The sequence below is a fragment of the Mchenga conophoros genome, linkage group LG17 (genome assembly GCF_057382185.1).
Source record: "Mchenga conophoros isolate Kocher_MC1m ecotype Shallow Benthic linkage group LG17, M_conophoros_male_GT1.1, whole genome shotgun sequence".
Lineage (NCBI taxonomy): Eukaryota > Metazoa > Chordata > Actinopteri > Cichliformes > Cichlidae > Mchenga > Mchenga conophoros.
Window position 1 is genome coordinate 7,537,760 of NC_140542.1, and position 15,374 is coordinate 7,553,133.

The following is a 15,374-nucleotide window of genomic DNA, read 5'->3' on the forward strand; positions in this document are numbered from 1 at the left end:
AACCCCATACATGACTGTGAACTGTGGGAGGAAGCTGGAGTATGTGGAGGGAATCGACACAGCCACAGGTAGATCGTGCAAATTCCACACAGAAAGGCCTCAGCCTAGATTTAAACCCAAGACCAACTAAAGCGAGGCGACAGTCCTACCACAGCAACACTGTGCAACTCGTGCATGCTGTAATATTTTTTACTCTCTCTTCTTTTACGTTTAATAAAACTCAAACTTCCTGGGCATGGATGACACCAGTTTTAAATATTTTGCATGAGTGACTCTGTGGAAATGTGTTCTGCCATTCTCGACACAGATGATTCTTTGCAGGTGCTCTTTGCTGGAGGTGTTGTTTTTCTTGCTCCACAGTCCACCTTAAAATACTCCAACTGTTCTGCTGAATTTGAGGCAGGACACACAGGCCACAGCTTTCACTTTTTTCATTCTATAAAAACTTGTGTTTGAAATTGCTATGTTTCGGCTGGAGAAAATGTTGTCCCTGCAAAGCATCTTCACACTAGGAGTCTGTTCATTCAGTGTAAACTTGGGTATAGACTTGCCTTTGCTATCCATCTACAAATGGCTACAAATGGTAGATTCATTTTAAAGAGAGCGACGTAACATCAACCAAAAATACAGAAAAAACACATCACATAAAAGTTCTAAACTGATTAGTATGTAATTGAGTATTTGATCCCCAAGCAAAACATGACTTAGTTCCTGTCTTGTTGTTTCATGGAGTTGGTTTGCACACATCTCAGGAGGGATTTTGGCCAGAAACTCTCTAAAGTCTTTAGGCTTCTTGGGAACTTTTCTATAGGACTTTATTCTGTCTCTCTCCATTAAAATGAATTATATCAGTGCATATCAGTACACTGCACTCCATATTTTCTGCACTGTGCAGTAAGTGTGCTTGTCCTGGTCAGGTCTATGCTGCAGGCTTACCTTGTATCACATCTGCAGGACGGGCACTGTGCCTTCTGTTATTGGGAGTATGCCCCATCCTGTCCCTCCTTACTGATGCTGCAAGCGTGTTTCTGTTTCTGTTCAGTAGCCTAGAACAGTAGCTCTTTTATCCTATCCTATCTTTATGAAGTATCACAGCTGGTGCCTTACTTGTTAGAGCATTTCCTTAAAGCCAGAATGATCAAAAACGTTCAGTGTTTTAGTTCAAAATTTGAACGATGCAATTCTAAAAGTAACAAACTTCCCATTATCGGTCTGTAGGCACCGTGACATCCTCCTGTGCTGCTAAAGGTTTTTAATTTGGTCTATATCATAACCAGAGCAGAAGAAAGACCAGAAGAGCCGAGAGCTATTAATCTCCTGGGGTGAACTTTCACTGCTGCTCGAAACATCGGTTTTCTTTCTCTCTTTTGCACGCAAACACACAGACGCGCACACACTCACGCGCTCTCAGCTGGGCATGATGGATGTCCCTTCTTCCCTTTGCTTTCCCATCATCACACACAGTGTGTGCAGCAAAGAGGGGAATGGAGCAAACACTACTTACTGATCACATTTTCACCTACCACTTTCCCCACCTTCATCCTTGCTCTCTCCTCCCTCCTCCAGTTGTTTTCCACCTTCCACACCATCATCTATGCTTGATGGGCCCTAACGTACCGATTCCCTCCCACCTCAATAAATACACCCAAATTAGTTTTATTGATTGATGCACTCTATTGTGACTCTACACTCGTCAGCAAACAAACAACAATTCCTTCTCTGGATTTATCCTGCTTCTATACTTCTATAACATCTCCATTTCTTTTCAGTCAGTCAGCCATGTCCCTGCACTGACTCATCTCTCCCCCTCTAGTTCTCGCACGTCTTTTACCGCTAGTACACTTTGAAAATGTGTGTCAGTCCTCCATTTATGACGATGAACAAGCATAGTAATAAATGGCATCAAAACAGTATACTTAAAAACCCACTGCTAAAATTTTGCTCACTGCAAGTCTAGAAATACGCAACCATGTTGGGAATCAACAGACAAGATATGATTGTCACTTACAAGGCAGCGATAACTGATCTGAGACCCCTTTGGTGTGTGTGTGTGTGTTTATTTATTTTGGGAGTGAAATAAGAACTTCTGGATCTTGTTTACCTTCCAGGTAAAGCCTCCCACTAACTCTATTAGGAAATAAAGAAAAAGCGTGCTGTGTATGTCCATATATACTTAAAAAGAGTTCTGCATTCTTCACATTTATTTAAGAAACTTTAAGCAAACTGATTTCAAATTAAACCCAACCCTAAACCAAAATTATATAAGACATACACTGAGAAATTTAATCTAACCAAGGACATTAACCAAGACAGAAACCCTACGCATGAACATATTTTACTGTCAGCTAAGAACAGGAAACTGAGGCTACAGCGTACACAGGCTCACCAAAACTGGACAACACAAGATTAGAATAATGATCCCCGATCTGATGAGTCTTAGTTTCTGCTGCTACATTCGGATTGTAAAGTCAGAATTTGGCATAAATAAAATGAAAGCAAGAATCCATCCCGCCTTATATCAACAGTTCAGTCTGGTGGTGATGAAATAGTGCAGGGGAAAGTTCTTGGCATTCGTTGGTCCCTACCCTCTACTAACTTATGAGTATTGTTGGTGACCATATCCATCCCTTTACGACCACAGTGTACTCATCTTCTGATGGCTGCTTCCAGCAGCATAATTCTCCATACCATGCCACTCAAATAATCTCAAACTGGTTTCTTGAAAATGACAGGGAGTTCGCCATACAAAAATGGCTTCCACGGTCACCAGACCAAAAAAGGACCTTTGGGATGTGGTAGCACAAAAGATTCACATCTAACTGTTTGATGCCTTCATGCCAATATGGACCAAAATCGTAGGAATGTTTCCAGCTCCAACCCTTAGTGGCAAGGTGTACCTAATAAACTGTTCAGCATATATTTCAATAGGTATACAGCTAGAGCAGAAACTATATCCCTGTATGATGATATAGTCTAATGATGAATTATTACATTAGCATAAACTAAAATTTGCCCAAAAGGTTGGAAACGAAACAAAACACTGCACACTTTCAAAAATGCATATTACAGAAACAGCTGTATGCACCAGACCAGAGCTCTGGCATTACCGCCTGGTCTGATTCTTTGCATTTGAATCTCAATTCTCAACTGCTATACCTCAAAGACAGTGAGGGCAAAGGGATGGCCCAGGTGGTGATGCGAGGAGAGCAGCACTTTGCGGTTGTCACCATTGAAATCCACGCTGGACAGCAGGTGCAGCTTGGAGTCCACCCAGTAAAGTCGTCTGTTGGACAAGTCTGAGAACATGCAGGGAAGGGGGAGAGCGAGAGAGAACAAAATCAAGAGGGGGTAGGGGAGAAGGTGAATGGAGAGAGAGAGAGGTCACTCAGAGTGAAACGGCCCAGGGTGAGGGGTATATGGATGTAATGGCCCAGTAGCTACACAATCAATCTTCTTTGACATGACGACCTCAGCCCCGTACTAAGAAAACACAGATGTGATTGTAATATTGCCGCTTGACTTCTTTGCTGGAGAAAATATATATGCCCTTGAACAGATTCATTAGTCTTGCTGGACCTATTTTAAAGACAAACTTTGCTGTTTCGCAAATCTCAAATAACTCCACATTTCAGCCACTGCTATATTATTTATATTAGGCCCAAATCATTGTTGTGTCCTTGCTACGAGCGGCAAAGTGTTGTGGTGTTTACTTTGAAATCGAAACACCACATTGAATTTAAACAGCAAAGGAAATAATCCCTGTATTACTCTTTTTTTCACCAGACTCTAAGATTATGCTTTTAAGAAAAACATTTAAAAAACAGAAAGCAAGAATTTAATTAGTAATTAATAAAGAATTAAGCTTTTGTGTGCAATAAGCAATTCGAAATTGGTAAAACACTGGAAGTATATGAAAAAAAAGCATCCAATAAAAGCACCAAAGTAAACTGAAGGGGGAAGAGAATTAACACGATTCTCGGTCCCCATTCACCTCTCCTGACTCAATCACCTGCACTGTTCGGTGGTCTCTATGAAATCAATGACCAGGGGAACACAATTCACCCTTTCTCCCACAGCCGCCTGGCGCCAAACCTCTCATTCGCCTTATTCCAAAAAATAATTTGTTTTCATACAGATGCGGCGACACCTCAATTCCACAGAGTGTGGCGACTGTGTGCTTCTATTTCTCCTCAGGCAAGGGCAGCTGAGAGGAATTGGCTGGTGCTTCGGAGGGAGTTGAAAGGGATGAGGGGAGGTATCGACAGCACAGAGCGTCTGGCTTATTAATTCGGAGCCTCATACTCACTGGCTTGATTGATGAGAGCCAGACACAAACTGAGGTATATAACAATAAGAGCTACTTGGGTTTCAGCACCCATAGACTATTTTCTTCTCTCAACTTGTGCTGTTTGTCTCTCTCTGGCTTTCCTCCATGTGTTGTTTTTTTTCTTTGTGTTGAATTCACTCGAGACACTTTTTTCTCTCTCTCTCTAAAAGCAATGTCAGCATAATAACCTTTTTTTTTTTTTTTAACAAAACTGCTGTCAGAGCTGATTGATTTTTTCTATCTGGGCATCATCTTCTAGCTTTTCATCCTTCTTCCGTGGGCTTTGAATGTTCAAAGCTACATGTTTTTTTCCTTACCTAGAGTTATTCCATTGGGCCATTCAATGTGTTCAGACACCAAAATTTGTCTATCCACTCCATTCATCCCAGCCTTCTCAATTTTGGCCTGACCTCCCCAGTCTGACCAGTACATAAACCTGCGGGAAGATACACAAGTTAGATTAAATTGAAGCAGCAACCTCGGAGGCTGAGAAATCAAGCCAACGTGACCTGCCTGCATTCTCTCTGAGGGCCACCAGATGGTGATAGCTGTGGTTGTAAAAGAGACCTGAAGTCTTACAGAAGGCTACGAGAAATGGCTTTCTGATTTTACTCATTTGTTTTGGGTCATACTGAATAAAATATCAACTGAAATATTTTGTAACCATGTTACAAAATGATATAAAAACCGCACACTTGATGGCTAATAGCTGTCCATCAGAAGTCATTAGCCAATGATTGTGCGGTTTCACACTTGACTTCTTGTCAACTCGGGTTTTTTGCCAACCAAGCTGGTGATGGCAAAAGCTTCAATACAATATGGCACTTCAGAAACCAATGTGTGGCTATCTGTGGCTGAGTGCCTAGCTTTAGAGCAGGGGTGAAAAAAGTTTCTAGCTTGGTATAAAAAGTAATTTTCCACCTTTGTGACATCTTTACATTTCATCCCTTTATAGGGGCTTAAAGTATTAATACTTAAAGTTGTGAATTATTAGTGCTGTGGAGCGTGACGCTTGAATGCAGGCGGTTGTAGCACCAACTCGCGGCAAGGCTTCAACTTCCGCTACTTCAAGTCATTGAACTGGACCTTTTTGTTTCTGTGTTTGTGACCTTTTGAACTTTTAATACAATCATCTAACAAATAATATGGCTTCCTGTGTGCTCTACTTTTGGTGAGTGAAAGCTAGTATTTTATTTGTCTGTTACTTAATAACTAGCAGCTTATCTGTGTGTCTAGCTAGCATTAGCTGATAACTTAACATACAGCTTATCACCCAAATACAGTCCAAAACCAGTGAGAGATGCCATTGTTCATCTTTATATACATGTTGTATCATTAAGGCACGGCCAGTTCAGTGTCAGAAATGAAAGGAGTAACTTTGCTAGGACCAGTGAAGAGAGGTTAATATGCAATGTCAATTGTTCTGAAAAACTCTTAACTGACAAAATCAACTGTACTCCGTCACACGATGTTCCACAGACATCTTCTCTCATTTTCTTTGCAAAATGACTGTATTATTAGTAAGACAGGCATTGAAAACATAAAAGGGAAAGCACTGTGCAAAACAGCAGGTACTGGAAACTTGGACCTTATCTGAATATGTGTGTCCATGATAAAACTGAAATCGTGGCTTCATTTGCATGCATTTCATGCTAGTCTAGCTTTGTAGAGCTGTGAAAAGACGTCTTTGGGGAGCTCAAGGCACCCGAGACAAATGGAAAGAGTTAGAAAGGGAAGACAAAGTGTTACATCCCATCTCAAGAAAACTGTTAAAGTGCTTAATCTAACAGATGGGCTCAGTGCTACAAATAGCCTTTACTGACTTTAGGCCAACTTCTACACCCAATCTCTTTCTACTATAACAACACTGGCTTTTACAGACACACACACAATGACAGTAGGACCTCTTACTCGCCCTCCCTCCTTCCTGCCTTTTTGCTCAACTCCTTTGCAATCTTTTGCTCCTTTGTGCATCTTTTCAAAATCCTTTTACCCTAAAACTAACCCAACTCACCCTTGGTGCGGATCCACAGCGATGGCTCGTGGCTCGTTCAGCTCGGTGGTTATGAGCATTTTCCTTTTCCTGCCATCTCCCGTAGCGACAGATATGCTCTTATTGCCTGAGTCCGTCCAGTAGATGTTCTTGTGGACCCAGTCGACAGCAAGGCCCTCCGGGGAGTGGAGCGAATCGATGAGCGTCACCTGCTGTGATGAGTCACTGGCCTTGTTGATGTAAGCGCTGGTGGGCGGATGGAAAGGAAATGTATCAGTAAGTAATCTGGAAATTATAAAAGCCTAATCCATCACAGAGGTGCTGGCACGATGGATTTACTACCGTCTGGCTTCCTTTCCTTGGGAGGAATGACTTGATTGTGAGTGGCTTAGATATCTTGTTGGGAACATAGATTCTTCACTCTATTCAGGTGTGAGGGGCACCCAATCCTGACACCTTTATAACAACTTCAGCCTTCACACCAAACACAGCCTCCCAGGGAGAATGAGTCTGTCTTTTTCTATCAGCACCACATGCCTATATCTCCCCTTTAACCGAGTGTCCCTTTCTTGTCTTCAGTTTCTTTGATTTTCCTCCTCCGTCCACTTACTCTGTCAACTCTTCTATCCCCATTCCCCACTGACATTTCCTTTACTGGTGAAAAATGTTAAAACTTAATAGATTACTGCCTCGACAATATATGAATGCAAGAGCGAGATGGAAGAAAAAATGCTTGATAAAAGGTTGGGACAAGCAATGTCCCAAGTTGCACAGTGCCTTCACATTTTAGCAACGCCTACAGGAGTAAGAGGAGACGGGAGGTGCATCTTAACTAAAGAAGAAGGTTGACTGGTAGTCAGAGCTTGGAGATGCTCACTGTTACATTTTGTCAACCCAAATGTCATCATCTTTACAGTCAGGTGAGTGTGGGATGTTATTGTGTGAGTGTGATAGATAATCTATGGGTTCTCAAGAGTGCCTCAGGGTTTGCAACATGGATCCAACGCCACACTGTTTCACCCTCGAGGGTAAAACGGCTCAAGCATTGTGGACATGAAGGAAACCCATCGTGTTATTGATGCAGCATGCAGCTACTGAACTCTACTGAAAATGCCAGAACAAAAATTACATTTGACACAAATTCAATTTGAAACAGTTTTCTTTTGCATTACATTCTGTTCTTTGATACTGAGTAATCGCGAGTTCCACTAAAACATGTTTTCGGTTTAATCTCTTGTTCAATTTCTCCAATATTTAATTTTTTACGAACACAGCAGATATAAAAATTCAACACGTCAGGTTTTCATGATGTATAAAAATGAAGAAAATGAGATCAAGGTAAACGATTTAAGAAAATCATTTCCACCTTTAAAGTTTAACCTGCACAATTCACAGTCACTCTTCAATTCTATTTGGGTGGGGGACAATCACTGAAAAACTTACTATTACCTGGCTGCACAAATGTGCGCAGCCTTAGACTAAAATACTGTTAAATACCTCTTTTGATTTTACTACACCGTTCAGTCTTTTTGGCTAGGAGTTTGCCACAGCACTGAGTCTCTTGATTTGGCAATACTTAACAGTCTTCTTTGCAAAAGTACCACAAATCATCGTCAGGTCACCCAACAGGTTTTGATTTGGATTCAGGTTTAAGTCTTTCCAAAACTTTAATCATCAGGTGAAGACATTCTTTTGTAGAATTGGATGATTTGGGTCATTGTTGTGCTAAAGGGTGAAATTCCTCATCATTTTCATCTAGCAGCTGCTTTAAGTTTTTGTGCCAAATTGGTATCAGTATTGGAACTGCTCATATTTCCATCCATTTTGAGTAAAACACAATGTATTTTATGGTATATTTTACAGCTTGGACATTCTTGTGTACCCTTCTCCTGACTGATACCTTTAAATCATGAGATCTCGTTAACGCTTTATAAGCTCTTTCTGGACCATGGCTTTTAATTTATGCATGTCACATTAAAAATGGACAAAGTTCTGAAGTCATTTTTCTTGGGGTCATATTTTCTCAACATCACAAATCCAGATATTTTGACAGTGCTATGAAGATGTTTTATATCCACTTTATATTCTTTTACTCACTCTAATTTCACTATGTCCTTAATTTGAGTTAGAAAATCTTCACATAGACTTAGGTTGAACAGGTTGGTGGGCTGAACAGAGGCTTCGGGCACAGTGAAGAATAAGACAGAGACAGATGAGTCCAAGTCCACTGAGCAGATTGCATGTTTAATTGGTTGAACCATTGTTTGCAACAGACATCTCCATCATTGGGAGAAGGTAACAAGTCATCGACCCGTGGCATGCTAATCACTATGAATTAGTCTGGAAAACCACATTATCACATTGAGGGTGAATGAGTAGTGCAGACTTTAATAAGCCTAACTATTTCGTATATCACCTTATCAGGGAACAAAACAAAATAAATAAAAAAAACCCCACAATTTACTGATAGTAGTCCAACCTAATAAGCTCCGATTTCTAATTTCATCTCTACCTGGGGTTAAGATCTGTCACCAAGGCAACTTGGACAATTTGCTTACATATATTCTACTGTGGCGTTACAGGAGAAAAGAAAACATATGGTAATGTCAAAAAGAGCAGATATTCTAAACAGCAGGAAAACTTGATTCTGATGCTATGCACTAGGGTGCAAGTGCAGAAGATTTTGCTTTGAAAGATTAGAGAAAAGAAAACACCATCAAGGACAACGCCAAGTAGATTAAGCTGTATAACTTCCCTTGCTGTTTGCTACTTAAAGCAACTTTTGATATGTGAGTTTATTTACGGCATCGAAAAATAGACTTCGCTGTGAAAAATGAGTTCATTTGTCCGTTCCCTGTCACAAGCCCTTGACTGTGTTACCAAGTTTGTGTGGGAAAATGTCTGCGTGTGAATGTGTGTGTATGGAGATGAATAATGGCAGCGATTATTGAGGCAGTGAAATTAGTGAGAGCATATGGCTCAGCTGAGATGATAGAAAGCCCCTCCCACAACCTGTCAGCCATCAGGGTGACACAAACACACACACAAATGTATGTGCAAAGCTATGATATGTGCACACACACAGACTCACACAGTGTGTGTGAAGGACAAACAGGTGCGGCTGACTCACTACCAGAAGGTGTGACAGGTTGAAGCACACAAGATGGATGGATAGAGGAGAAAGATAATGAACATGTTGGCTGAAGAATGACAAAAGTGAGTTATCTAACTTTAAGGTCCTGCGTCTATACAGTGGCTTTCATCGTTTTATATGGGCTTCCTCTGCCTTTATAGACAGAATATATACACATCATTTACAGCATTTCAATAATTACACTGAAATATACAATTATAGATCATTTTTCTGTCGATTAAACAGAATGATCCAGCAAAATCTAGTGCGTTTTCAGTTCTGTGTAGCAGTACCTGATAGGGTTAAATAAATAATTTAAAAAATAAATATAACTTGTCATTGTGTGTGCGTGCTGTATGTGTGTGTACCTGTATATTTTCTGATGATACAGATCACACCAGAACATCTTGTTGGTGGACACGTCCACATCCAGGGCCACGGCATTCTTCAGTGTAGGGACCACTTGTGTGTACTCACTCTTCAGCAGGTGAATACGACGGATTTCATGACGGTTAGTGAACAGCAGGTACGGACTCTTTCCTGTTGGAAAAGGAAAGATGTTTATGTTACCATCAATGAAACCACTGGACAGAGAAGTTATACAGAACAGCTCATCTGCCCTGTAACCCACTGCTGTGACTCTAAATTAGGAACCTACCAAATATGGGCCGTTTGTACTGCTTTTGCTCTTGGTATGTCACAGGGAAATGTTTGTTACCCTTGCAAAATACCTGTACGTGAAAGCTGAACTTGTGAATCTGTACTGTTATAGGCATTTGCAGCTAGACTGCTGACTAGAACCGAAAGTATGAGCACATCACTCCAGTCCTGGCCTCTCTGCATTGGCATCGTGCCTCATTTTAGAATTCAGTTTATGGTTGTTTGATCAAGGCTCTTAATGGGCGGCCCCTAGCTTGTATTACCAGTCTTATTCATTTATATTCACCAATATTTCCCAGTCTCACAGACCCACTGGTGAAGGCCTCTTACTGTACATGTCTCAAGGTCATGCCTCAAGCAAAGAGGTGACAGAGCCTTTGCAGTCGTTGCTCCACAGTTTTCAAATCTACACAATCACACGAAAGCCGAAGTTCTGATAGGACTCTATGCAGTCCTCTGAGAAACTAAGTACTCTTCATGATTCAGTAGCTTGTAGAATCACCTTCGCAATAACTTGAAGCTACTGAAGAACTTTGGTTGACTGTTCACAACGTTGGTTCAGTTCATTGAGTTTTGGCAGGATGATGCATAACTCGGGTGTAGGTCTGGATGACCTTAATTGGACCTTTGCAACACCTTCATTCTTTTCTTTTTCATTCTGTTATAGATTTGCTGCTGTGTTTGACATCATTGTCTTGTAGCATGACTGAATTTGGGTAAAGCTTTAGCTGTCAGTCAGATGGCCTCATATTTGATTCTAAAATACTTTGGTATACAGCATCGTGCTTGACAGTTGGTATGAAGTGTTTGTGTTGATTATGTCGTGTTTGGTTTTTGCCAAACGTGGGGCTGTGCATTATGGCCAAACATTTCCACTTTGTTCTCATCTGTCCACAGGACATGGTTCCAGAAGTCTTGTGGTTTCCTCAGATGAACTCTGTAAAGCTAAGGTGTGTTTGCCGCTGTCTTTCTTAAGAGAAGAGGCTATCGCCACACTTGTTCAATCTTTTTGTGGCATCATGAACTGTCATGAACTTTGACATTTAACACCCTAATAGGGTTTTTTAAAGTCTGAGATGTAGCTCTTGGGGTTTTAAGCAATTTCTCTGGGCATTGCATGGCCTGACCTTAAGAGGAATTTATTGGGACGCCCATTCCTGGGAACATTGTGACATTTTGTTAACACACATACAAAATAGGCTGTTCTAGTGTTTCCCTTTGCTATTCTTCACCAGTCTAATAACCTACATACTGTTGTGTACAAAGATACCGTGGGTAGTGCTGAGTGTTTAGCCTTATTCCCAAAAGGGAACATAATGTAAGCCAACTGTACTTTGCATTTGTACTATTTAGGTCTTTAAAGCATGTATTTTTGATGATGTGAACATAAATTATGTATCCAAACAACCCCTTTAAAATAATGTTTCCCATCTACACACAGATTTTAGAACAACATCATATTATTGAGTGAGTTTTTCACACAATTATGCACAACAGGGAAAATGATGTATGTGGTATGATTCAGTCCACGTGGAAAACACACACCCCTTTTTAAAGACTATTGTTTTGGAATAAAGATGCAAGTGTGGTGTCCTACTGTTGGAAAAAGTTACATTACTCTTGTTAGTGAAGTGACCCAACAAGAGCCATGCCACAGTCTATTTTAAGTACAACAGTGCATTGCTGGGTTCTCTTTTTCAGGGGCATTCAGGATGTGGCGTTCACTGGCACTTAGTTACTTGGTAGCGGACACACTTCAGCTGACTGAAGGTGAGGATGGCTCAAGCATTTGAATAATTCTAGGTAGGTGACAAGGTCAACTCTAGCACACAGAGATACCTTAGTTTGTGAGCATGGGAGTTGCTGTGACATCTATATTTTTGTCATCAAGCACTTTCAACCTAAAATACAAGAAATGTAGTCCTGGACTCTCACTACAGTGCAGCTAATAAGACATCAATGTTTCTTTTAATTTAGCAGCACTGGTGTGTCCTGGATTGCCACTCCCATTACATTTTCCAGCACGTTTTTTCACGTTTGTTCTCTGTCCTAGCTGTCACGTCATCTTTATTCTCCACTGTCCACAAAAATCAAAACAGCATTCAAACAAGACAAAGCCGGCCGGAAGCAACGTTCGAGCGTGCACAGACAGCACAAACTCCTACTTTCACACAGACTCAACCGTGCTTTGACAGGTTTCCTCAGCCCTGGTTTATTACAGGCCACTGCACAAGGAGAAAATATTACAGTTCTACTACTGCTAGGATCCAATCATTTTTCTCTTACTACTGGGTTTGTAATCATCAATTTCCCCTGCTGAGAGGGCGAGTGAGCGAGAAAGCGAGAGAGAGACAAAGGAACAGGCAAGCGCAAGTAAATCTGACAAATGCAGGTAAAGTCAGGGAGAAAAGATCATTAAGAGGATGTAATTAAGGAAGGACGAAGGAAAAAGCCATCAACAAAACAAGTGAAAACATGGGAAAGTGGGAAAAAGAGAGAGAAAAGTAAGAACATTTTGAAGCCTGTATAATGAGGACATGGATAACTCCGACATGTCTTTCATCAATCCCCACAGACTCACTTTTTCACGACAATATCTCTTATCCCTCATCGGTGTTGTCACAGCAATATGTCCTTCTGAAGTTTATTTTTTAAAAAAAGAAAAAAAGAAGCTGAGTCACTGTTTTCCAAAAGGCCCCAGCACTACAGATGTCATCAAAAAGTGCAAGATTATCTCTTCTACAAGATACTGCAAAGCTACAGTCAGCTATCTGAACAGCAACATGGTTCCGTAAATATATTTTAATCTGCAGTGCTCGTTTAGGGCTGCTCTGCCCCATCAGCCAATTAAGATAAAGCTGCAAAAGGATAAGTGCAGCCTGGGAAACACTGTTAGATGCTGCAGGAGCACTGATTTCCAGGTGTTTATGTTGTGAGCTTCACAAAGTAAGAGGTAAATAAAAAAAGAAATCCCCCCCAAAAAAAGACAGACAGAAAGGTCAGAAATAATGGTGAGAAATTCTGCAGGCTGACAGCGATGTTTAGCTGCAGCTTTTGTGAACTGGCCAGCACTAGAGGAGGTAAATAGGATGATGGTATGTCTGGAAAAATGCACGCACGTCAAGGTCAGAAGTGCTTGTTAAGACTTGTTGTTAAGACTTACAAACCGTGCTACATAATGACGAACAGATGCGACAGCGGAGAACAGAAATGAACTTCCCATCGACAGCTGTGTCAAAAGTCATTCAACTTTCCTGTCATTCGTTAACACAAAGCCGCTTACATAACACTTCGTTATTCTTGTGGTTAAAGGCCACATGTGCTTATATTTTATATTTTATTTATATTTTATATATAAAAAATTGTCGGTGCCTGGACTTTCATGATGAGAACACTGATGTGCTTAATAGATCAGTTAAAGTAGGAGAATAAAGATGTGTAAATTTGAACCTTAATTCTGGTTTAATTTGACCAGTTTCTTTCCAGACAAACAGAATTAAATGCTAAATAACATCATAATTGAAGACAAGACACAACTTTTGATGAGTTTTGACATTATTCAGCAACATTTTTGGTCCTGTGGCAAAATCTTCTGACAATGGGGGGGAAAAAGAATTTGTCCAGTCCTTTAAAACCTTTCTGAGAAGTGTGTAATCAAACTGTCAAGAAAGGTACAAATTGTTCTCAGCTCTGAGGTGAAGCCTGCAGTACACTACAGATGAGAGAGATGACGAGACACAAGTGAACGAAACAAGAGAACAGAAAAATAACACAACACTTTGGACCAAAGGCAGTTTGTAACTTTCCTCTGCATCACTGCCGCAGCCTGTCGTGCATTTATCGAGTGTACCTGTTATGTAGTCCCACAGCTGTTACACCCTTCGCCATTGTATTCATTTATATTTCTTTTAATTTCACAGACTTTAATTGAAGTATTTTAAATAGGGTTTTTTTTAATACAGCCAATAAGCCTGTGTTAATTAGTACGAAGTTAATTTTATTGTTACAACTTAGATTTGCTAATTGTAGTGAACAAGTGACAAACTCCGGAGGATAAAATATCAAATTCAATTCAGTTTTATTTATAGCTCCGGCAGAACCAGGGAGGGACAGCCGTCTGCCATGACTGGCCTAATTTGCAAGTATGCACGCATGTATGGTTCACCCCGTCAGTGTGTACATCCTGCTTTGCTGCCATTAGCTAAAAACGAGACTATCTGGTCAATTTCCTGGATTCTGCCATATAATGCTCACACACACAGAGCTGAGAAAAGAAGTCACATCATGACTCCAGCCTGAGATGTTACTTTGAATTAGCACTGCTGGTGTAACACTTGTGTATTACTCTGAAATGAATCTGCAGAGACAGAAAGCGCATTCTAGGATTATAAATGAAACGCAGTTACTGTACACCAAACACATCGTAGCGTTTTCACAATTACCTACACAGACTCAACTCACAGCAACAGCATATCTAAAAATGGACTTATATGCAACTTTAATAACCTTCAGATGATATGAGTATGACAGCTTCTGAACTTCAATATGTGCATATGATATTGGCACCGGGTTCGTTTCCTATCTCATCGCAGAACGTGACATTCCTCCTAACCAGTCAGTCGCAGGGGAATTGCATTTGTGTAGAAATCATGACGTGACTCCTCAAAATAACTACTTATGCGCTGTGTACATGTACGGTGATTTCTGTTGCTGCGCACGTGCGAGTCTAGAAATGAGTTCATAAGCAAAATGCAGCTTCATTAAATCCAAATTACCTCAGCTTCACAAAACAGGCATCCCTGTACTTATGGTCCCAACCCGATTTGTTCCTCTGAATAAACAATCCTCAACTTAAACAGGAATCCATCCAGTCACATTTCAGACTTCTTTTTTTGTCTCCTTTGGCTATGCTATGTAATGATGAACAGTATGTATACACGAGCAGAGAAATAAGTCATATACCGCGTAAGTATCTATCTCATTTCTCTTCTGCTTCTCCATGCTGCCATCTTATAAATGGCCTGGCCTCCAATAAGGATGTTTGGTCTACCTAACAGTAATAAAGATTCCCACACAGAGACACAAAGCAATCAATGCTGTTTTTTATGCCACTTAGGTTAGAAGTGAAGGTCTGTTTTCTGCTTTAAGCACTCATTATCAGACCAGTTTACCCTGTAATGACTTAACCTCAGACCGTAATTACTAATAACACTCCTTTCTCTCTCGCCGAAAAGTAATTTGCTGTGTAAGTCAATCAGTTA

The 15,374-nt window shown here is 40.6% G+C and overlaps 1 protein-coding gene across 3 annotated transcripts in view; it reads right to left on the reverse strand.

The window, feature by feature from the left end:
* Positions 1 to 15,374, reverse strand: part of lrp8 (low density lipoprotein receptor-related protein 8, apolipoprotein e receptor) — a 191,447-nt gene that overhangs the window by 22,229 nt on the left and 153,844 nt on the right. For all 3 annotated transcript variants that reach the window (XM_085250986.1, XM_085250985.1, XM_085250987.1), the window contains exons 10-13: positions 9,822 to 9,993; positions 6,342 to 6,566; positions 4,645 to 4,763; positions 3,157 to 3,296 (exon numbers count right to left, since the gene is read on the reverse strand). In XM_085250986.1, coding sequence (XP_085107112.1) covers positions 3,157 to 3,296; positions 4,645 to 4,763; positions 6,342 to 6,566; positions 9,822 to 9,993 — 656 coding nt within the window. The remainder of the gene's footprint in view (positions 1 to 3,156; positions 3,297 to 4,644; positions 4,764 to 6,341; positions 6,567 to 9,821; positions 9,994 to 15,374) is intronic.